Source organism: Mytilus edulis, chromosome 3, assembly GCF_963676685.1.
Source record: "Mytilus edulis chromosome 3, xbMytEdul2.2, whole genome shotgun sequence".
NCBI classification, from domain to species: domain Eukaryota; kingdom Metazoa; phylum Mollusca; class Bivalvia; order Mytilida; family Mytilidae; genus Mytilus; species Mytilus edulis.
The window spans coordinates 79408134-79432675 of NC_092346.1; the positions used below are offsets into that span (position 1 = coordinate 79408134).

Below are 24542 nucleotides of genomic sequence, written 5' to 3' on the forward strand. Positions count from 1 at the left end.
GCTATAAAAAAGAGAGACGATACCTTAAAACACATTCTTACTTACACAACACAGAATTTAATTATTTAAGCTATTTTCTGCCAAATTTTTTTGCATAGTTTCAGTTCTATAAGATTAATGCTGATGGTCTAAGATCGTTCCGTCGCGGTTCTTCAAACGTGTACAACATTTATTTCTAAAAGCCAAAATTAAAAAAATTCCAAAGAAAAATTCTGATCGGAAAGTCCCTTATCAAATGTCAAAATCAAAAGCTCCCATTGGGGTTCGTGTTGTTTATTCTTTAGTTTTCTATGTTGTGTCATGTGTACTATTGTTTTTCTGTTTGTCTTTTTTCATTTTTAGCCATGGCGTTGTCAGTTTGTTTTAGATTTATGAGTTTGACTGTCCCTTTGGTATCTTTCGTCCCTCTTTTAAACGAATGGAAAACAACTGTCATATTCCTGACTTGGAATGTGCATTTTCTCATCTCAGTTTCTCATGTAGAAATGGTGGATTAAATCTGGTTTTATAGATAGCTTAACCTTTCACTTGTATGACCTTCGCATAAAATTCCATTATATTTACAACAATATGTGAACAAAATATTCATATATGATAGGAAGAACTATCAAAAATAGGGGTACAGCAGTCAACATAGTGCTATAACTATAATGTTAATCACTATGAAAATACAAATATGTCAACAAAGACAACGAAAAGGCATATAGACAAAGCACAGAAGCAAAAAAACGAAAAAAAGAATACATTATTCAATTTTATCGTTTTTCATTACAAAAATGTGACTAGACAAATTAAATATTGATTTTTGATGGAACAAGGGAGAATACTGTGTTAAGATATGCTTTCAAATTTAGCATGGCTGAGAATTTCTCCGATCTGTGTAAATTATGCTCGCAGATTTGTCAATACATTGCCTTTGCCGAAATATATCAAATCAAGACATTACATAGGTTATAGGAATCACCTGAATATTGTTACGTCAAATAGATGTACTTTATTTAACGGTAAGTTCAACATTTATGTGTCGATAATGCATGTCCTTTAAACAGTGACACGACTTGATCCATATCTTATTTGACTGGAAATGTTTGTTTTGTTTACATACCAGCTGTTGTCCTGTAAATATTTATTTTCAACACCATACGTCTTTTGGGACTTGAAAAATCAAACTACGCATTTTAGCACATATTGAGCGGACCCATTGACGAAGCAGGTTACAGCTGTTAACTAAGCACACGGTGTTAAGATACTACCATCTTGGGAAAGGTGGGGTAGAGGAATTCTGTGACAGAATTTCAATGTTTACATGTTGTTAGGCCAGCTTATTACCCATTTCATAGCTGCCAGAGTGGTTTTTGAATTCAATAGGCACAATTATTTCTTGCATTTTATTTGTGTACTAAATATTCATTTTCATCTTTTAACATTTAAAAGCCAGGGATCCGTAAATTCGTATCAACATTAGGGCTACATGAGTAAAATTGGGCATCTAATATAAAATTTGCCAGATAGAGTTGAAACCCCTGTTTCTTTAAAATTAGTAAAGTATTTTTCTTTATTTATCTGAACGGTGAATTTTAGTAAAATTTTTATAAATTCATCAACAAAGAGTGGTATCGACCCAGTGGTAGTAAATAGAGGAAACAAAAAACACTTTATAGAAATGCTAGCTCAAGAACTCAATAAAAGAATATGTCTTTATTATAGAAAATCAAGGACAAACCCTTAAACAACCGTTAATTGTTAGTATCATGCCATCATTACCTATACTAGAAGAACATAACCCGTATGAGTGAATCAATAGCAATTCAAGTATACTGAATCGCTGTTATCCTTCTGCATCCACTTGTAAAATAGTGTGCTTTGGCATTGAACTTTTTTTATTTCAGTTAAAAACTATTCACAAAGAACAGCTGACACACCAAACGTGGAATATGATCAGCTGCTTTCTGGTTTAAGGGACGGTAGTATTGTACTTATAGATGTCCGAGATGCATATGAACTAGACAAATTTGGACGGTTTTATCACAACACAATAAATATACCACGTAAGTTAACAACATAACAGTTGTCATTATAATATGTACCCCCAAATATAATCAACTGGTAAAGCTCGGTAAACGATGTATCCATTTTAATTATTGGTATGTGCACTGATTAAAGTTCTTACCAAGAATAATCTGTGGAAGCAGTAGTTACGTTTTACATTTACGACAGATCAGTTAACTTCGTATGAATATTAAGCATAATATGGATTCATTAACACGACAAATTGCTTGCTTAAAATCCAGTGGTAAAGAGTCCAGGCATATTCTGGATGAGAACAAAACAAAAACAATAGATAGGTTTTGCATAGTGGGTCAACTGGAATACATGGTTGATTGGAAATTTGACTGACTATGATAAGGGTGAATTTGCCTTACAACAGGACACATTCGGATCCCTTATTGAGTTGTACCGAGGGCAGTACATAATAAGATAAAATAAGCAAAAAGATGTAGAAAATATCAAAGGACAATCAGAAACCCACTTCGAATAAAAACCAATAACATGACCAAAAAGATAGAATTGACGGGTATTAAAATCTGATAAATTGATTTAGAAGATACGAATAAAAAACTGAGTAACTCGCACGAATTTGAATCCGAGCGAAACTGGGTGCGTCGACAGGATTTGTGTTGCAACCAAACTGACGAGTCTTTTGTAGACGAAACGTACGGTTGTCGTACACATTTTATTCCTGGTATCTAAGGTGAGCCTATTTACAAGCACTGGGTCGATACAACTGCTGGTGGCGGTTTCCTTTTATAGGGTATCACAAGCCCATGCATATGATGATAATTATAAACTGAGTGTTTACAAAACTTTGTTTCTTGAAATTCCAAGAATTTGCTGCCCCAGGAATAGATGACATTAGCTTCATTTCGCTAAACCTTTCGGAATTTTTGGTCCTCAATACTCTTCAACTACGTACTTTATTTTAGACGAACATAAGTTTAATCTTGGTATCTATGATGAGGTTAATTACAACCACTGGGTCGATACCTATGCTGGTGGCGATATCAGCGGGGGAAACCACAATACTTATGTTGGTAATAATACTGAATCATTTACCTTTAACTTGTTTGTCATCGGCTACCGTAAACATTTTATTCCTGGTATGTATGGTGAGCCTATTTACAACCACTGGGTCGATACCACTGCTGGTGGAGGTTTTTTCTCAGAAGGTATGACTTTCATCAGCCTATGCATAAGGTGATAATACTGAATCATTTACCCTTAACTTTTTTGTCATCGGCACCCGATAACAGAGATTTTACGCTCACTCAATCTGTTAGAGGCCTTTCAATGGGGATTTAAATAGATTGATTGATTGATTGATTGATTGTTGGTTGCTTAACGTCCAGTGGCAAATATTTCATGCATATTCAGGACGAGAACAAGTTCACAATAAATACAATAGGTAGGTTGATACGATGAGGCCATCCGGGATGATGGTCGGGGAAATTTGGACTACCACTGGAAAATGAGGGTATTTTGGATAGGGACAGAAATTTTGCCTTGCAACAGGACACCTACGGACCCCTCAAAAGAGTTGTTGCAAGGGTTCTTAACGTGCAAACAGCGTGGCACTCTCTTTACACGAGGCATCGGATTTAACGTCCCCCTTCTGACCGGACGTGACTGCGAACTTGATACATCCCGCACAGCCAAACGGACGCCCCACTTCGGCAAGCGTTTTACTGCCGGTCGGGAGAAGACCAAGTGACCATATTTCTATACCCCAGTCACCCTTGGGGATTTAAATAGAATAAAAGAGTAAATTACATGCAGGTGCATAAGAAGAAAATATGAAATTTAATTTTTCAACATCTTAAAAATCAACACACTGTGCTAGTTATTCGTATTATTTGATTTAGGCGAATAGAACATTTGGCGACCCCAATGTTTAAATGTCTATAACACGTACGATATGACAAGTGCGGGCGTCACAGAAGACCGTTCACATAATCTGACCCTGTCAATTAATAACCTGAGCGCGCCAAGAAATGCTGGTCTGGTCCACGCTGTTATGAAGATGATTCTATTTTGTCCATAAAAAAGATCCATCACTTTGATAGTGCCATCTTCAGGGTATATTTCTATCCATGTTGCATAATTGGTTTTTGTGGCACTTCAGTGTTTCTGTAGTTTCGTTGTTTTCCTCTTATAGTTGATGTGTTTTTCTCTTATAGTTGATGTTCTTTCCTCGGTTTTTAGTTTGTTACCCGGATTTGTTTTCTCTCAATAGATTTGTAACTTTTGAACAACGGTATACCACTGTTGCCTTAATATATTTGTTGTTTAAATACATTTTTCATCAAGTAAGATTTTTCATGTCTTAAACAAAGAATTTGTATCTTCATCTTTACTTTTAAAAGGCCCTATTATATTTGACAATGTAGTCGGTCTTTATATTGATCATAAGGGAGAATTAAGCATACAGAAATCAAAAATTGTGATATTTCTGTAGAATTGTGAAGATTTAGGCGTAGATCTTGAAAATTGTTAACAATGCACATCTGATTGTCACCGCTGTTTCAATATACTTCATAACAATATTTTTGAATGACATATTTTACTCTAGAATATTGATGATAAGAACTTTGGAAAAAAATATGCGGAACTTCTTTCATTTGCGGTAATAAATCGTTCTACATACGGATTCTTATAAATTGTTGTATTCAGTATTAAGACTAGAGATTTTCCTCGTCATTTATTTTATGTTAATACAAAGGGAGAGTATGAAAAACTTGTGATTTTCTCAAATCTCTTCTTTCGTGAAGATGTTCATGGGGGTAAATTTTATATTCCAAATGGTATATTTGCGTTTAAAAACAGAATTGTATGAGGCTTTGTCACCTAGAACAAAATCTGTTTGTCACAAAGAGAGGATCTCGGGTTTTTTAAATGGCTTAGAAATCTTTGTGCTCATCATATATTTAATTGCGCGTCTGAGTGCAGGACTAAACAACTTTTTCTGGCATAACCATCAGTAACTTGGACTTATAGTTGATTATCTGAAATGTTCGTTGTTTCGAACCTTTGGCTAACAACACAATAAGTTGTTTTTAATGTCTCAAACTGACATATTTCTGGTTAAAAAAATCCCTACCTTTTCCATCATCTGTGATAAACTTGTCATGTGTTTGAATAGCTTGTGGTAAGATTTATGCACCATCATAATTTTATCTTTGTGCTCTATGCTCTCAATATTGGCTCCATTAGTTAATGAATTGGGCACAGGGTTCCACTAATAGGATTCACGACTCCAATGATAGGACTTTTAAATCCATTTTAAAATATATCCCCAAGATAGAGACATAAAAGAAACAACATCGTTGTAATTATAATTTAAATTGATGCGACTGTCATACAAGTGAAAGGTTTAGCGCTATAAAACCAGGTTCAATCCACCATTTTCTACATTTGAAAATGCCTGTACCAAGTCAGGAATATGACAGTTGGTGTCCATTCGTTTGATGTGTTTTATCATTTGATTTTGCCATTAACTTTGATTTTCCTCGGAGTTCAGTATTTTTGTGATTTTACTTTACGTAGAGATCCCGACGCGTAAGGAACTGAATCCTGTGTTACAATCTTAGCAGATATAATAGTGTATATCATCGATTACCAATATTCACATTTGTTAACAAAATCTTATTTGTTGATATCAGTACCCTTGTGATTAAAAAAAAATATGTATATATAAAAAATTGGATAAAGTTATGTTTGTTGGCTTTCCAATGTTTTGTTTCTTCTTTGACGAAGGAAATGTACGTGGATCGAGGAATCATTAAATTCGGAACAATTTACTTCGTTGAACATATTTTGCAGTTGACCAATTACCAGAAGCATTCAATATGTCACCTGAGCATTTTAAAGTGTTATATGGATATGATTTACCGGAACTGGAAGACAATATAGTGTTTGTTTGTCGTAGTGGTGAACGAAGTAGTAGTGCTGTAGAAATGGCGATAGAATACGGGTATGAAAAGTAAGTAGTACATATTTGTAATAATTGTCTTGCTTTTGTTTCCAGAAGTAATCTCATCCCAACTATTTCGTATAAGAATTGAAGAACGAGACAATGCATCTGACACGCAAACGCCTTCCTAACTCAAAACTTATTTGACAGATGTATAATACAGTTTGATGAATTCAAAGAAGAACTAAAATAAAATTGCAAAAATTGCCTTATTTAACTTTCAACGAGCTCGATAACTTAGTTATTGATTGTTGACTGCATGCCTTGTTATAAGTCCGAGTTTGGAAACGATTTTCATCTTACAGTATAACTTTGTAAACAAAATCATTTTACAAGTAAACCTGAACAAAGGTATTGACTGCTTATATCAATGCATTGTGTATTATGTTTTTTAACTGATTGTTACTGTGTTGATTTTAGTGCAAAGCATTTTCCGGGTGGATTATCTGAATGGCAGAAAGGAAAAGCTTCATTGCAGAGTTCAGGAGATGTATAGGGCTGTGTCTTCCTTTAATAAGGTAGAGTTGAGACCAGTCTACAAGGTCGTTTGTGGGAATGTTTGATTGTGTAATGAACAATAAATGTATTGTATTTTTATTGTTTCTTCAACTAGATGACCATTATGTGTATTACATGAATAATGTACAAGCTTCAATCGTATATCGTCGAAATAGAAAAAAACTCACATCAGACGTTTTTATCCATTAGGGCCCTGCGTTGCACAGAATTGTGAAAAAACAATAATAAGAACAAATTATTGCAATTGCGTATTTTCAGAAAACAAAAACGCTAATTTTATAGGTATTGAAGTTCCTTTCAAACAAAATAAGAAATTGTAATATTCATGGCAACTCCATCTAGATTTGGATACTATATAAACAGACTATTATATTGAATAAACCAACTGGGACAAATTTTTGAGAATAATTATACATACATCCAGACATGCCTTGCCTCTGAATTATTAGCATGTTCGTAGTTATTTCAAAAAAGTTGGAATTCTATGGAACGCCATAGCTGTCTTCCGTTGTTCATATTTAGTATATGCTGTGATCATTTAATTATTTTCAGCGGTTTTTTTCTCGATTATGAGTGCCCTTTTCATTATGTTCAGTAGTATAACAATTATGTTGAGCAGTAACAACATAATGATCAGAAGAATAATCATTATATTGTGCAGATCTGGTATTATATACAGCACTTTAATCAATATACTTAGCAGTTTTGGCTTTATGTTCAGTAGGTAAATTATTCTATTGAGTAGATTTGTCTTTATATTCAGTACTTTTGAAAATATCTTCTGTTAACATATTTTTATATTATGTAGTATAATATTTTTTGAACCAAACATAAAACATTTTGACCACTGATCATAAAGTTGTTTGTACTGAACATAATATTTATTTTACAGAACATAATGATCAGTCTACAGAACATAATATTTATTTCACTCAACATAATGATAACAGTACTGATTATAAAGTGTGTTTGACCACTGAATATTTCGGTTTCTGTAGTCAACATAATGAGAAATCTACATAATATAAAAATATGTTGACAGAAGATATTTTCAAAAGTACTGAATATAAAGACAAATCTACTCAATAGAATGATTTACCTACTGAACATAAAGCCAAACTGCTAAGATTAAAGTGCTGAATATAATACCAGATCTGCACAATATAATGATTATTCTACTGATCATTATGATGTTACTGCTCAACATAATTGTTATACTACTGAACATAATGAAAAGGGCACTCATAATCGAAAAAAAAAAACGCTGAAAATAATTAAATGATCACAGCATATACTAAATATGAACAACGGAAGACAGCTATGGCGTTCCATAGAATTCTGTTTTATTTGATCAATTAAGCACGCTTTTATTGACACTGACCATATATAAAAATCATTGCAATGCAAAATCCTGGCGAATTATAATATCTTTCTATGAACAGGGACCATTCGATATAATAAAAACTTTATCTTTAATTTTATTCATTATTATTGTGTAGTTCGTACCATATATTATAATAATTTCTGTATTTTATTGTTAATAAAAAAAATCAACCATGAGCGTTCCTGTATCATTGTGTAGTTAAATCAGATGCAGAATGGATCGTACAAAGTCTTTTCCCACTCGGAATACTGGGTAGTCTCGTGCGAAATCTGAATATATCTTGGTCTTCTTCATCTTCCACTATGCGTGCATTGTCTTTGAAAAGAGGAGTTAAAGCGCGTCGTAATTTTCTAGGACTACCTACCCAGCTAATATCGTATGTTTGGTGCGTCCGATTAATACTAGTGTGATCCGATCTTGCGCTTCGTGGCGTATCTTCTGCGTAAGAATTACTTCCGATTTGTCGTACGACATCGGGAGTTGGGTTGGAACATCTTCGAGGTGATGAAGATGAGGATAACGTCGAAGAAGTCGAAGATCTTCCAAAAGACTTTGGCAAAGACAGCGTCTGAAATTCATTGCGCACAAAACTGTGTTCTCTACCATTATAGTCAATCTCTTTGCCCAACAGAATTCTGAGTCCTTTTAAATCCTTTGTATGTTTCATATCTACACATCCGTTTTGTACGAGAACTTTGCAGCATTCTCCCATTTTTAATTTGATTGCGACTTCTAAAGCAGTTAGGCCTTGGTCGTTCTGTATATCTAGATTAATGTTTGACCGCGTTGCAGACGACGTAACAAGAATATACACAGCTGCGTGATTTGAAGCAAGGACTGCGTGCATAAGTGAAGTATTGAGATTATTATCTTGAATATTAGGATCACAATTTCCTTTCTTTGTAAGCAGTCTAGTAACGTCCTCACTTCCTGTGTCCATACATGAATACATCAGTGCTGTGCGACCATACATATCTTGTCTATTGACTTCACAACCGTGACGTAACAACGTTCTCACCATATGTGTTCTGATGTCGTCCTTTCCATCATAGCACACGGCGCACATTAGAAGTGTCTTCCCTGAGGCATCTTCAAAGTCAATATTTATGTCCGTACCTTCACTGAAAAAGTTTGTAAGTTTCCTTATGTTTCCATTTTGAATTAGATGAAATAGTTTTTCTTGGTCTTGGTCTTCCATGTCAACCGTGTTGTTTTTAATATGACGTTATCTGAAAAACATCAATTAAGGTATATTTCTTTTCGTTTTCAATGAGCATGTGACTTCCTCAGACTGATATTTAACTGTCTTGGTAAAGTCTTGAAAATATTTTTTTAAACGTGATGCGTACGGTTTTGTCAAGAAAGATTTTGAACACGTGTTCTAAGATGCAATTAGATTCCAAAACAATCAATTTCTGATGTATTTCTAGAAATAAAACATTGATTTTTTTCTAATCCGAACCTCTCTAGAAGTTCGATTCTAAACTTAAACTACTTGAAGCTTCCTATAAAGTTAAAGAATAAATACTATCGATCTTCGTTTCATCCAAATTTTATTTAGCTGACAACCAACGGGTCTTCTTTTCACAGTCTGTTTAACAACGTTTTCGTGTTTAGCTTCAGATATGACAATGATGTCGCAAAAGAAATATTTGCTCATATAATTATTACTTAAGTTGTACGACAATCAGGATTTTAAACTGATTGAATTACGGGACATTTGTAGAAATTGGACGCATATCAAATTTGATTTTTTCATGTGTGTATTATTATAATTTCGAGAACATCTCTAATTACTATGCTTGTATTTAAATAATTTATACAGTATGAAAAATCAATTTTTAATTTTAACTTTTCTTTATAGAAAGCAGATTTCTTAAATACAATAATATACAAACATCTAAATGGGACATTTTAATGCAAATTATAGAAAGTTATCAACGACAGGGTATTTTCAATACTTACAAAAATTCTGACGTAGATAAATGAAAAATTTGAAAAAAATGGATAGGGGCAGCCAGAAACGGTGAGATCATAGAGATAATACTAATCAGTGGGAGTTTGCTTCCATACTGGTATATATGCTTTATAAAAAATAACACAGAATAACGAGCACCAGAACAGTCTAGGAAAGAATATATGAAAGATTATAAATAAAAAGACGTGGTATGAGTGCCAATGAGCCAACTCTCCGTCCAAGTCACAACGTATAAAAAGATAACAATTATAGGTCTTGGTGCGACCTTCAACACGGAGCCTTGGTTCACACTGAACAGAAAGCTATAAAGGGCCTCAAAATGACTAAAATAAAACAATTCTATCTGAAAAACCAACGGTCTAATTTATATATAAAACCAGAAACTAGGAACACCTATGAACCCCACGAACGAATGACAATTAGTATTACTGTATGTTTTATTCCCTAACCACCCCAGTACAATTGGTATATAGAAACAGAATTCATATGGGTTCTCGATTCTGAAGTGTTCTCCTGTCCCTCATTAATTTGGCCTCATGAACTCACGTTATAACGTGAAGACTTTAAAGACATATCTAAATATTCTGCCTCAAAGTTTACCAATGTATGCATTAGTATGTGATCAACTTTCCTTTAGATTGAAATATTGTACGCGTTTCTTCTACAAAAGACTCATCAATGACTCTGAAATTGAAAAGTTAAAAAGTCCAAATTAAGTATGAAGTTGTAGAGCATTGAGTACCAAACAATTGCGAAAGATTTTGCCAAATACCGTTAAGGTTCCTGGGGCATAGATATCATGATGAAATTACCTCCAGTATAAATTCATCACAAAACTGACAATTCTTTAGACACTTAGAGCACGAATTTCCCTCCAAGTACAAACATCGATTTAGTAACTCTTAAAACTTCAGTTTTCCCTCTTACATGTTATTCTATATGTCCTCGAAAGTATAAAACGGATTCTTTACTAATCACTTGTTTGTTTGTTCATAATACTTATTTACAGTACGATTTGGTTAATCGTATTATCAAATTTAGAAAAAAAAACAATTTTCTCTTTAAAGATTAAATAGAAAATAGTACTGTATCAAAATACAGGTGCATATTATGTTCTATATTTAGAGTAGCTGACCAAACGCACACATGTTCAACCACAATAAAATTGATCAAAATTGTTAGGAAAAATGATACCTTTCTGAAAAGTTATATATCTTTAAAACAAATCCTGAAAAATCGAATATTATCTTCTTTGTAACATATTTATAAACCTTTGGTTTTGGGTTAGAAAAGAATTTGATGAAGGTTATTCCAGAAACACTTGTTTCCTAAATCTGTATCAAACAGTTCTCTTCTTTTGTCATTTTAATATTTTCGTTATTATAATAGTATTAAAGACAACATTTAAATTCAAACATCCTTTTTGGAAGTTCTGGAATTATAGAAAGTTATTAGTCATTGAATGCCAGATTTAGCAAAAAATGCGTTGTTCAATTTTGTGAAACTTTTGTTTGCATCTACGCTGCTGCAAATGCAAATATTTTTGTCGAAATTTGCTTTATGTTTTTAATTAGAGAAAAGACAAATGAGACAAAACATCTTACCTGACACAATAGGCAAAATGCACCAAGTTAAGTCACCATACTAAATATCAAAAATAATTTAGCAGCATGGCAAACTTCATATACATCGTCAAGACTCAATCAATATAAGCAACCTCTAATCAAATATTTAAATACAATATTCTCACATCAACATGTAACGAACAGGTCAAATCAATACCAATGCATAACAAAATACCTAGCTATGGTCATAGACGGTATCATCTTATGTCTCGTTTCATCAAGTTCAACAGATGTGTTTTTCACCAATTAGTAGGAAACATAAAGTTTTCAATGATCTTTTAGTATGTACTTCTTTCACTCCAATTAAAAAAACTATAATAAAGACCTTTAGGAAATGCCATTTTTAAAGAAAAAATTGTCAGTTATTACTCTTCGTTTAAACAGAAATAAACCTACCTTCTATTTTTCGTCATTTATTTCCAATAATTTTTAAGGATGTTATGTACTAATTAATATTTAAACTTTTATTGGTATCGATTTCGGGAGAACCATTTATCTGGATAAATAAGTTTAATAGGTACCATGATTATCTATGATCCGGTTACAGACCAATATTGAATTTTGCCTTTTTACAATAACAGTAGTCAATCTTTTTGTTTATCAATAATAATTTGATCCGATTAAAACTTATCAATCATTAAAATCGTCAGATTTAAAATTTGAAGGTCTACCATAAGTTGACCTTGCATGACTGAAATATTGAAAATAAGATTTTTGTTCTTTTAAGGTTCATCCGTTTAAGGGAAGGTTAATGAAAAATTAATTCAAGGCGGATCCAGGTTTCTTTTAGGATTGAAGGACATCACCGATTTCGAGAATGTTTATTTTGTAAGAGTGATATAAAATAAAAATATATTCCTTAAGTGGGTAGCTATAAAGTAAATTATCGGGTGAGTAAAAGGATGTCTTCCTCTTCTTTATATACAGAAAACATCAACTGCATGTTGACGATTACTTTCTGGCGTATGCCTGGTTTAACAGTATTATTAATAATTAAAAATCTATATTTTTTTATATTTCATTATAATTTTTTAATTTTGTATATATGTAAGTAACATTTTTTATTTTTTATTTTTTATTCCTTGGTATAAGATAAAAACAAGATACAGATTAAGCATGTAGGTACTCCACACTAAAATTTACGACAAAATGGACGATTTTTCGTTCCCTATTGTTAATTTGCCATTTTTAGATGGTGATGTTCCTTTGGCACCATTTTACGGTGTTTATATTTCATAGCTCGTTCGCTATATCCGTGTCTGTCGTGATGTTTTCGATTTTAACGAACGTAATCTATGTATTACTGGTAAATTATTAAGCCAGGGATTTCGTTACCGTAAATTACTTAAAACCTTTACTAATTTTTTCCATAGAAATAAAGATTTGGTTTTAAAGTTTAGTTGTACCTGTAAACTATTTCTAACGGGATAGTACATCCTTATTTTTACGGTTATGTTGTTAACCGTGCCCGAAAATTTAGAAACGATCCTGGTAAACTTGTCGATCCTTTAAATAAACTTATTCTAAAAGGTTACCTATTCAACACTGTAATAAGATCATTGAATATTGTGTTAATTGGTTTAAGCCCCAGTCCCACTAGACCACGATCGCACCACGCTCATCGCGATCTAAAACAAATTCAGATCGTGGTGAGGTCGCGGTATGAGCGGCATGATTGATAATGTAAATTTTCGTTGCTTTCACAGGATGCTACTACGTCCTCATTACGCTTCTACAACGATCCCGCTACGATTATACCACGTTCTCACAGCGCTTATTCTGCGACCTCACTACGCTTATCCAGATCTTTCTACGCTCATCACGTTCTAAATACGACCATACCACGAGTTATCCGATTGCAACACGATCTTACCACGCTTCTAATTGGATTATAGCACGTTCTTACCACGATTATACTACGTTCATACCGCGATCTTACTACGTTCTCAGCAATAACGTCAACATCGTGTTCCATATCGATACAGTTCCAATCCTTCTGTTTCTGATTAGTACGTAGATTTCTCGGAAACAATAGTCATGCCACCAAAATCTACTAGCACACGCGAGCTTGGTGGGAGGGGTTGGTGTAGAGGCAGAGGGAGCTCTGGTACTAACGAATCCTGATTAAGCAGAGATGTCGGACCGACCAATCCAACCTAAATTACAACCTATTGCTGGTCCATAAAGCTCAAATGACGATATTTAAGTTAACGATAGCAGAGATGACACAGATATGTCAATAGATATATAGGAAGATGTGGTATGAGTGCCAATGAGACAACTCTCCATCCAAGTAACAATTTATAAAAGTAAACCATTATAGGCCAAGGTACGGCCTTCAACACGGAGCCTTGGCTCACACCGAACAGCAAGCTATTAAGGGCCCCAAAAATTACTAGTGTAAAACCATTCAAACGGAAAAACCAACGGTCTAATCTATATAAATACGAGAATATCGTCATTTGAGTTTTATGGACCAGCAATAGGTTGTAATTCAGGTTTGATTGGTCGTTCCGACATCTATTGATGACAAGTCTGGAGCTGGCATGTCAGTTAACTGCTAGTAGTCTGTTGTTATTTATGTATTATTGTCATTTTGTTTATTTTCTTTAGTCACATCTTCTGACATCAGACTCGGACTTCTCTTGAACTGAATTTTAATGTGCGTATTGTATGCGTTTACTTTTCTTCATTGGCTAGAGGTATAGGGGGAGGGTTGAGATCTCACAAACATGTTTAAACCCACTATTTTTTGCGCCTGTCCCAAGTCAGGAGCCTCTGGCCTTTGTTAGTCTTGTACTATTTTTAATTTTAGTTTCTTGTGCACTATTTGGAGTTTAGTATGACGTTCATACTTTGCTCCCTCTGCCTCTACATCAACCCCTACCACCACGCCCACGTGTTCTAGTAAATTTTGGTGGCATGACTGTATTGTTTCCGAGAAATCAGAAATCAGAAATAGAAGGAATGGAACTATATTGATACACGATATTGACGGTATTGCTGAGAACGTAGTAAGATCGCGGTATGAACGTAGTATAATCGTGGTAAGAACGTGCTATAATCGAAGTAAGATCGTGTTGCAATCAGATAACTCGTGGTATGGTCGCAGTGAGAACGTGAAGAGCGTAGAAAGATCTGTATAAGCGTAGTGAGGTCGCAGAATAAGCGCGGTGAGAACGTGGTTTAATCGTAGCGGGATCGTTGTAGAAGCGTAATTAGGACGTAGTAGCATCGTGAAAGCAACGAAAATTAACATTTTCATGTCGCTCATACCGCGACCTCACCACGATCTAAATTTATTTTAGATCGCGGTGAGCGTGGTGCGATCGTGGTCTAGTGGGACTGGGGCTTTAGAGAAAATGGACAAGAAGTCCTAATTACATACAAACAAAACCTTGAGAGATTTAATTTATTTTATGTGAAAATGATAATGAGAATGATGATCGTAGTATAAACGTAGTCAGGTCGTAATAAGAGCGTGATGAGGACGGCAAGGGCGTGCTAGAATCGTACTATGGTCGTGAACAGCGTGGTATAGTCGTAGTGGAAGCGTAGTTGGGTCGCGTTGAGAACGTGATGGTCGTAGTGAGGTCGTAATAACGTCGCTGTGAGATCGTAGTGCAGTCTCTCTGAATAAAATCACGCTTTCGCTACGACGGTACAGCGACCTTTGCGATCTTACTGCGATCTTAGTGCGCTCTCAGTACGCTTCTACTACAACCTGATTTCGCCACGACCGCACCACGATTGTTTTTAACATGTTCAAAGTTGGCCACGCTCATCAAGATCTTGAAGACCTCACCACGACCTTGATACGACCTTACTGTGATCTACACGCTCGTACTACGATCATCAAATTTTTTTTCACAGATCGTAGTTCGATCGTGGCCTAGTGGGACTGCGGTATAAGCTTGAACAAGAGCTGGATTACCGACCGTGCAAGGGCTGTATAGCCAGTCAAGGTCATTAAAAATTTCCATTTGTTGTTGATCGCAAAATATCGAACCTCTCCTTAATAGGTTAGTTAATGACTTGTAAAAGTTAAAATAAAACTTTGAAAATAAATATACTTGATATACATGAATTTAGAGTTATTTTTGGAAAGTATTTTGCTGTTTTAATATTTAGAAATTAATTGAAAATGTGTATCTACTTTTATTATTGTTCTTCTTTTTGTTTTATCGTTCAGATTGTATTTTATCTTGTATTGTTTATTCTTTTTTTTTTTATTAATAAAAAATGCGAACCTCTCCTTAATAGGTGTCAGTCGATTCCAGCCTTTTTCTACTTCAGCGACAGCAATGCCTTAAACAATCATATGCATTGTCCACGGCTAGTCTCCCCGAACATTTAAAGATCCAGACCCAGATCTCACAGAAGTAGTTCTTCTGTTGAGAGTCTGAGGGAAAATTCATTAGAATTCCTCTCATGATTGCAAGGGTCTAATTTGCTTATGTTGTTTATGCGTTGGATATGCATACGTCAATGAGAGAGGAACACAACAACAAATACAAGAAGAGTTCTAGTCTTCAAATCTTACCGAGGTCTATACAATATGCGAAGCCATCTACATCGTACTGTGGGTCTATAAACGAAGAGAATAAATAAAACAGAAACAATCAAAGATCAGTCACCAACAACAAATTCTCCCCAGTGTAAAGCAACAACAACAAAAAAGTCAATGGCGTACAAGGAGAGTAAGAGGAAAGTAGATATTAATATCACTTTATATAACCACTGACAAAGTTCTTGACCTAGGACATTTACCCGGTTACAAGACTTACCGTGGACGAACATTCTTGATTATTGGAAATCTTCTATATATATATATATATATATATATCTTTATTCTCATAAAGCCAATGCATTACATCGGTACAGAGATAACAGATACAACAATAAATATTTACAATATGTACAAAACAAGCGAGAGAGGTTACAAAAGTTACAAGCCAGGAGTACAAACACTAGTATTTATATTTTTTATAAAAGAACAAAGCTTTTTCAGAACTGGTTTTCTTGTACTTGACATAAGTTCAGAGAATTTAACTGTATTTTGCCGTTTTGTAAAATATTCAGTTAAAAACTCTTTGCGTTTTTGATGGAAAAAATTGCGTTCAAATATAAAATGATATTCGTCACCTATTTGTCGATTGTTACATAGACTGCAAAAGCGGTTTTCTCTGATCACGTTTTGCCATCTTCCTGTTTCAATCGGCAGCTTAGTATTAGTCGTTCTAAATCGACAAAAAACAATAGCGTCTTTGAAGTCCAAAATATTAAAATATTCTAAAAGCCATTCATGGCAGCTCGTACCGTTTCCAATTGGTTAACATTTTGTAGTATTTAGGCATCAAATATTGTGAAAACTTCATACCACCTACTCGATCAATTTTTTTCAAGAAATATTTTGTAAAAATACCTATTCTGAAACCCAAAAGTGCGCTTGGTGTATTTTTTTCAGACATTTTTTTCTCGATTGTGGCGGTTTTGGGCCATTTTCTATTCCTTTAATTTTTCACTAAAATTTGTGCAAACGAATTGGATGCCAAAATAAGATATATATAGATGGTTTGAAGTATTATCTTTTCAAAATGTTTTTAGATTAGATAATATCCCTTTAAATTTTAACTATATCATAATTCAAATCTCTATATTTTTAAATCATAATGGATCACATACTAAACTGTATTCTTTTGATTTACTAATGAGAAGAAGATCTCATTACTGCAATATATTTCTCATATCATTGACCTAAAAACAATTAGGTTTACAAAGTTGTATGTTTTGCAGACACGCATGTAAAATATCAATTTGAAGGAAAGAGATTTTGCATGATTGCCATTGACACAGCTACCCACAAACATCACAAAACAAAGGTGTGAGCGACTATAGCTAACCGTACAGTCTTCAAAAATGATTAAAAAAGCGTATAGTTAATTTGAAAGGCTATGATATGACAAAAATTAATTAATTCAAAAGAGTAAACGAACGGTCAGATAAATGCTACAAAAATAGACGAATAACAAACGGAGCCGACATGTAATACGATAACCACTGCTTTACAGGCTCCTTACTCGAGACAGGTTCATACAGAATGTGGCGTACGACGCTCTCAATCGTCCCTTAAGCTGAGACTTTGGTGTAACAGCACAACATAAGAAAAGGTCTGATTCATCAGATCGCAACAATGCACACAAATAATCTTATACAATATAATACATCGATATAACATTTTTCGCATTAACTGAAAGCTATATCAACAATGATCAAGGCCAATTTAAACTAATCAATAAACCTCATTTTTACATATTAAAAATTCCAGTCAAAGTTGTTATGTTATGACGAATTTGAATTGCATACTACTAATCATTCTAATTTGTTTATCCTGAATCACATCGGTTCATGTTCTTCTCACTAAGTACAGTCTGAGAAGCCAGTACATATAGTAAAGTGGAACACAGAAATAGTTCCCACGATGAGAATACCCTGGAGTATGTACGAAAATGTGCACATGCATGTACGAAAGGAACATAGGAATAGTACCCTAAATAGATGTGATATTTCCAGTCAATATATATGCAAGTAAAGAACTTACACAAAAGATGTTACCTTGCATATACTTGTATATATTAAAAGACCCTCTTGGCATTACATACAGGAGGATACCTTGAAGTTAACACATATTTATAAGTATAGAAAATATTGACAACACTATTAGTATTATAAAAGAAAAATAGCAGAAACATAAAGAAGACTATAGTGACATGATATACATAAGCAAAAGTCGATGCTGACAGAACTCATAATAGAGGACACACTCGACTGTGTAAATTTAATAGAGTAATTAAATACAGCACACACAAGATCATTTACATATCTAAAAGTAAAACTAAATAACAGTGTCCATGCACGATAGAGAGCATCCTCTGACATATATATATGTACATATGCTAGAGTAGTACTAAAAGACAAAACACATAGTGTAGACACCCTCGACAAAAAGATGTAAGAGTAGCACTAAATGATAGTGCACATAATAGAGACCCTAAACCAAACATGTAAGAGTAGCTTCAAATGACAGTGTACATAATAGATGACACCATAGCGCATATAAATGTGTTAGGGAAGCACTAAATGACAATGCACATACACGATGACACCTTCGAGCATACGCATCTGTTAGAGTAGCACTAAAGGACAGTGCATATAATATTAACAGATGTCACCTTCGAGCATAAACATATTTTAGAGTAGCACTTACTGACGGCTCATAGAAGATAAGATTCTATAACATAAACTTAATTATGTTAAAGTAGCTTAAAAAGATAAAGCACGTAATATATGACACATGCCGCATATTGATATGGTAAATTAGCACTAAATGACAGTGCACATGCATTATAAATGACACCCTATAGCATACACACATGTAAGAGTAGCACTAAATGCCAGAGCACATAAAAGATACACACGAGCACATACATATATTAGAGTAGACTGTAGCTCTAAAATAAAAGTACCCATAATAGATGACACTCTAAAGCATATAAGTATTTTCTAGAGTAGCACTATATGCCGGTGCCCAACGTAGAGGAAACCCTCGATGATAACCATATGTAAGAGTAGCACTAAATGACAGTGCACATAATATATGACATCATTGAGCCAAGAGAAGAACTAAATTATAGTAAACATAAAAGATGTCATTTTCGAGCACAAGCATGTGTTAGAGTAGCACCAAATGACAGTGCACATACTAGATACTTAAAGCAAAGCATGTAGAAATAAATGACATTGTGCATAAATGAAATCACCTTATAGCATAATCATATGTCAAATAGCTTTAAAAGAAAATGGACATGATAATTGACACTATTATCATATACCTATGCAAGAGTAGCACAAAATTACAGTGCACATAACAGACGACACATTAGAGCATATAAATATCTTAAAGTAGCACTAATTGACAATGCATATGATTTATACTTTATAGCATATGCATATATTAGAGTATCATTAAATGAAAGTACACATCATAGATGAAACCCTAGAGCATTAACGATGTAAATATTTCACTAGATAGCAGTGCCCAAGATAGAAGACACCCTCGAGTATAACCATATGTTAGAGAAATACCTTATGGCAGTGACCATAAAGGATGACACCATAGAGCATAATCATATAATAGAAAAGTACAAATTGACAAGTTCCATTACCATTGATTACCCAGATAATATACATGCGGAAGAATATCACTAAATGACAATACCTATGAGAGGATAACTAATATAATTTTTGTTCTTCCTTCATCGGCATTCAAATCTGCATTTGAGACATCATTGCAACAACGCCTGTACTGTGTTCAGCGCCCTAGGCAACTAGACCAACTAGGCTATAAAATAATGCTTTCGTTAGTCGAGTAATGCGTTTCCTCGTTGGCGTTATCCAAGAGTATGACACATAACATGATGTGTAGTGGCACATAGATGGTAAACCTTACAGATCAGCTGTTTTTTGTCTGTCGCAAACTTTACGGGATGATAATTTTAATAACCATGCATTCACATCAATTTTTTAAATTTAATTGTAATCGTCAACTTACGAAAGCTATATTCTATAGCCTAGTTGGTAGTCCTGAGAGCGCTCTAAGCGCTAAAAAGTGCAGGCCATGTAGTTACGGTATCTCAGATGAAGGGATTCGAATCTCGCAGAGAAAAGAAACAAAACTTGCCGTTATCTATCGTTGTTTGACTAAACTTGAGACGAAGTATATATATTTATATTTTAAATCATTTCATTATACAAATTGTGTTGCTGTTGCTATTTTCTGACGTAAACAGGAATAAAAAAAGAGAAAGTTGTCAGCTTACCCACTAATTGTCTATTCCATGATCATATATAACCCCGACATGGTGTTACTTATACTGTAACAGCGTTATCGTACAATACAGTTCATATTCAAAAAGCAAATATTTACACAGCTATAGCCGACCATATGTTTCTCAAATTGACCGCGAATAATTGATATTTATGAATACCATTCTTTAAAATGAACATTTAAATGAAAATATTTCCGATGACGGGATCAGAATTATTATCCTTTGTATACTATTAATATTTATTTCATAACAGTAATCGGTATTGACTTTTACACTGACGATTCCTTTCCGACTAGTTCTTACAATAGAATTACACTGTCGCTAAATAAGTAGACTAAATCGTTATAAAAAAAAAACACTCTCCTAGTTACATCAACAAATATCTTTTAAGTTGCTGCACATGCATGAACTGGACCAACACTTTTATGTCTCATTATAATATCATTTGCATGCTTACATTACTCATATCAAATTTAATGTTTTACAAAGTTTTACTCCTATTTGTTTCCCATTTAATGTACAGACTTTGGTTTATAGTATACTTATGCAACTAATCATGGACGAAATAAGGCTATGGGTAACATTTTTGTATAACTCAAAATGTGTCCACTGTCAAATTCCAACTTTCTAATACGTGTGCTTTAATCTTGACTTCCTATTAAAGTGCAAATAACAAGGTTATGTGTTCTCGATTTGTTTGTATGGGAAGTTATATACTCACTTATAGAAGCTGAGAAATTTACAGAAAGATATATATTTACAAATTTCCCATGCGTAATATATAAAGTCCATTTCTAGGGGAAAGCTACAAATAGGCGATTTTTGCGTCGCTAGGCAAACTAAATTTTGCGACAGTAAAATTAACGTTTGACGAAGACGCGGCAAGCTAAAAAATACCACACAGTTAACTTCAAATTTTAAAAATTATTTCAAATTGTGTTTTATCCTATTATCAAACTGATTTTTACAAAAACAGTTTTATCTACTTTAAACGTTGCCATGTCAGGGGAGCGAACTCTGATAATGGTACTTTTACAACGAGTCCCGTGTCCTCAATTTTTCTTTCCCTGTTCCGAAAGCTCATTAGAAGAACGAACTGCATATTCAGGACGAGAACATCTTAATGTAATATGAATGTTAACCTCGCTTTGTACTAGACTAAAACGCTGACCCGGACTATTAACGTGTTAGTTCACAAAGAAGACATGTCACCTTACCGTCCCAGACACTTTATTTTGACATCGACCCGACCAGTCTTTGCTTTTACTCCTAAATGCCACGTGCTTAGTCGAGATGCAGAAAATACCATTTTTAAAGTCTTTGGTTAACCCGGTGGGTGTTCCGGCGAACCCACGACCTTTGGCACTCGAAGCAAAAACGCTACCACAAAACTGCTTTTTTATAACATCGTAATAACTCAATCTAATCAAACCACTGGATTAAAATTGAGGCGACAGATGCCAAAGGGATATTCAAACTCAAGTCGAAATAAACTGACAACAACTTGGCCAAAAAAAAGTGTATTCAAAACCCCAACATAGAAAACTAAAAACTCAGCAACACGAACCCACACTAAAACCGATGGTGATCCGAGGTGTTCCAGAAAGGGTTAGTGGATCATGCTCAACATGTGTCACCCGCCGTAAGTATGATAAATGAGATTCGATAGATCAGTCACATTCACTAACAATTGAAATGTGATATATTGCTCAACAATGACACAACTGAGACAGGAGAATTTCGGAAATGAATATTCGGTCCTTTTTAGAAAGAAAAAAATACCAGAATGTCACTGATTTTTCGTAAAAATTTGACTGTAGTAAAAATTGTGATGATACATTTTATATTCACCTAAAATCAGGAAAGGATAAGTTTATTGTTTTTATTAATACCTAATTGAAAACTGATATCTTTGAGATGGTCATAGATTTTCTAACGAAGATAATAAATCATTTTCGTGCCAATTAGTGTTGCCTTAGTATTGGAAAAACAGTATGAAGTGTATAACTCAGTTTATTTGAGAAGAGTGGTTTTTTTTTCTATTCATATCGTTGATTCGAGTAAAGGTACAAACAAAGGGTTTGGAATGGCGGGATGTGTCTCTTCTTTTTCTTCTTCCTGAGTATTATTTTGGCTCTCTTGACTTGAATCACTAGCAAATGTATTGTGTCTAAAATGACGAAACCAGTTTTCGAGCCCACTCCGAATAACTGCAGTGTTTTCTGGCTTGTCTGCTTTATGTGCGATGGACCAGTATTTCTTAAAAGTGAGGATCTCCAAAGTTTTTAATGCTTTCTGTCTCTGTCTGATCATTGTCAGTACATTTTTGGCGTCTACTACCGTCTTGATATTGGAGTATCGCTTGTAACAAATAACTTCTTTCTTCCTAATATCACTTTCTGATTCAGGTGTAACTGCAATAATAATTGAGAAAATAATACATAAGTTAATCTTGCGATTAATGGAAAGAATCATATTATTTAAAATTTATCTACACTAAAGAACAAAATAAATCAAATACACTACACACCGAATCTTTAGTTCTCCTCATACATCGTTCGTAATACTAGTAGTAACAGAATACTATTTTTCCAATTAGCAATACCACTCTCATCCAGATCATATGTCCATGTTTCGCTTGCAGAACTTGTAAGCAACATGTACTTCGTTCAGATCGTTTTGAATTAAACAAAAAATATCCGTTTTGTGACTGAACAATTAGACGATAGTAAATATAATAGAAAAAAGCCAACGAATACGAGGTGAAATCACTTACTGAATGATGTTATGGCTAACATTTCCAACTTTTTGCTATTAAATTCCTCGTGCAGAGATTCCATACTGACTTCATTGCTCTTCACAGCCTGCATGAGATTTTCTATTTCACTTTCCATTTGAACTATTTCAATCGTTTTTCGTCGTAATTTCTTTTCTGTTTTTCTAAAACAAAACAAAAAAAAATATGGTTTTTATTAGGGACTTTTTATATGGAGTTAGTTTTCCGTGAATTTGAGGGTCGTTATATTTTCGATCAAGTCTAAACTAATACTAAAATAAATTATTTACGAAAGGCCTTTGTTCACTAAAAATTATGAAACCATACTATATCGTTCCCTTTGATTCCGATTTAAAAAGCTATCCGAGATAATTTCCAAAAGTGTGGCTACTTTGAGGTCCATTATAGCTGCTGAACCGTATCACTTTTTATATTGGTTTACTGACTGGTCTGTAAATATAATAAGTATCATTACTGATTAGAGTTACGGCTTTGCAGCTATAGGGGTCCACGTTCTTAAGTTAATGGTTCATTTATGGTAATTGTTTTCTCCAGGGTTGAGTAAGCTGTTAGAATTAGAGCAAGACTGAGTGTAAGGGTAAAGTATGGATAAGAAAAGTGTTAGGATTGTGGCATTTACCATAGCTATTTGGGCTGGCACTGCTAAGGTCAAAGGGCAAATGTTGGTGTTATGTATGGGTCAGAGTAGGGTTTAGGGTTAATGCAAGTTTATTATAGGTTTATATGGGCACCCATAAAGTATGATAAAAGGCCTACACTTCTTTGTGGTCCGAGAGTGTATTTACTTTTCTTACCTGTATTTCCTGAGAGTAGAGTTTAACTTTCGTCTAGTTTTCCTAACATTTTGATTTATGGACGCATCAGAGTTTGATGATGACGAAGACGTTGATTTAATCACATCGCTTCCTTTCTCTGCATTTATCTCTGATTGGTCTGTTTCAGAATCGAGTAAACCGTCGGTCGATACTTCCTTCAAAGTGGCAGTCACCACACTTTCGTTCAGACTTTCGTTCAGATGTGAATGTTTCATCTTGTTTCGACGGAACAATTTCTGTATTAAGGACATTCCAACAATGCAAGTTCCAATACCGAGAAATGTTAACAACAGAGTATTATTATCTGTCATAGATTTTCATCGGCATGTTCATCTAATGATATTGTCTATTCACTATTGTCAGCTATTTTTTCACTGATGTCATGAATCCGCGAAACAAACGTCCAGTAAAGTTTGCCAAAATGTAATAAATTTAGGCAGCGTAATACATTTTTTATATATAGTCTGTTTCCCGGCCGTTATTGAAATCCTTGACACTACTTAATATT

The 24542-nt window shown here is 34.1% G+C and overlaps 3 protein-coding genes across 5 annotated transcripts; 1 reads left to right on the forward strand and 2 right to left on the reverse strand.

The window, feature by feature from the left end:
* Positions 1-824: 824 nt before the first annotated feature.
* Positions 825-6861, forward strand: LOC139517552 (rhodanese domain-containing protein CG4456-like). Its single transcript, XM_071308756.1, has 4 exons — positions 825-1004; positions 1890-2048; positions 5878-6037; positions 6449-6861. The coding sequence occupies exons 1-4, from the start codon at positions 839-841 to the stop codon at positions 6522-6524; spliced, it is 561 nt and encodes a 186-aa protein (XP_071164857.1). The 5' UTR covers positions 825-838; the 3' UTR covers positions 6525-6861.
* A 1027-nt stretch (positions 6862-7888) lies between these two features.
* Positions 7889-21741, reverse strand: LOC139517553 (putative ankyrin repeat protein RF_0580). 3 transcript variants are annotated; one of them, XM_071308757.1, is made up of 2 exons: positions 21640-21741; positions 7889-9160 (listed from the first exon to the last, which is right to left on the reverse strand). In XM_071308757.1, exon 2 carries the CDS (start codon positions 9127-9129, stop codon positions 8119-8121), a length of 1011 nt encoding a protein of 336 aa, XP_071164858.1. In that variant the 5' UTR covers positions 9130-9160; positions 21640-21741; the 3' UTR covers positions 7889-8118. The 3 variants fall into 3 exon arrangements, with proteins under 3 accessions (XP_071164858.1, XP_071164860.1, XP_071164859.1); XM_071308759.1 differs by lacking the exon at positions 21640-21741 and adding an exon at positions 20414-20519; XM_071308758.1 differs by lacking the exon at positions 21640-21741 and adding an exon at positions 11514-11652.
* Positions 21742-22417: 676 nt separating this feature from the next.
* LOC139517554 (uncharacterized) lies at positions 22418-24413 on the reverse strand. The gene is made up of 3 exons (XM_071308760.1): positions 24014-24413; positions 23199-23362; positions 22418-22836 (listed from the first exon to the last, which is right to left on the reverse strand). Exons 1-3 carry the CDS (start codon positions 24343-24345, stop codon positions 22466-22468), a joined length of 867 nt encoding a protein of 288 aa, XP_071164861.1. The 5' UTR covers positions 24346-24413; the 3' UTR covers positions 22418-22465.
* Positions 24414-24542: the final 129 nt, after the last annotated feature.

Coding starts and splice junctions, on each gene's coding strand:
- LOC139517554 (XM_071308760.1), bottom strand. CDS start 24,345: ATGACAGATAATAATACTCTGTTGTTAACATTTCTCGGTATTGGAACT. Junction 23,363..24,013: donor TCTACTCTCAGGAAATACAG/GTAAGAAAAGTA, acceptor GTTTTGTTTTAG/AAAAACAGAAAAGAAATTAC. Junction 22,837..23,198: donor GTTAGCCATAACATCATTCA/GTAAGTGATTTC, acceptor TTATTATTGCAG/TTACACCTGAATCAGAAAGT.
- LOC139517553 (XM_071308757.1), bottom strand. CDS start 9,129: ATGGAAGACCAAGACCAAGAAAAACTATTTCATCTAATTCAAAATGGA.
- LOC139517552 (XM_071308756.1), top strand. CDS start 839: ATGCTTTCAAATTTAGCATGGCTGAGAATTTCTCCGATCTGTGTAAAT. Junction 1,005..1,889: donor TAGATGTACTTTATTTAACG/GTAAGTTCAACA, acceptor TTTTTATTTCAG/TTAAAAACTATTCACAAAGA. Junction 2,049..5,877: donor CAACACAATAAATATACCAC/GTAAGTTAACAA, acceptor CATATTTTGCAG/TTGACCAATTACCAGAAGCA.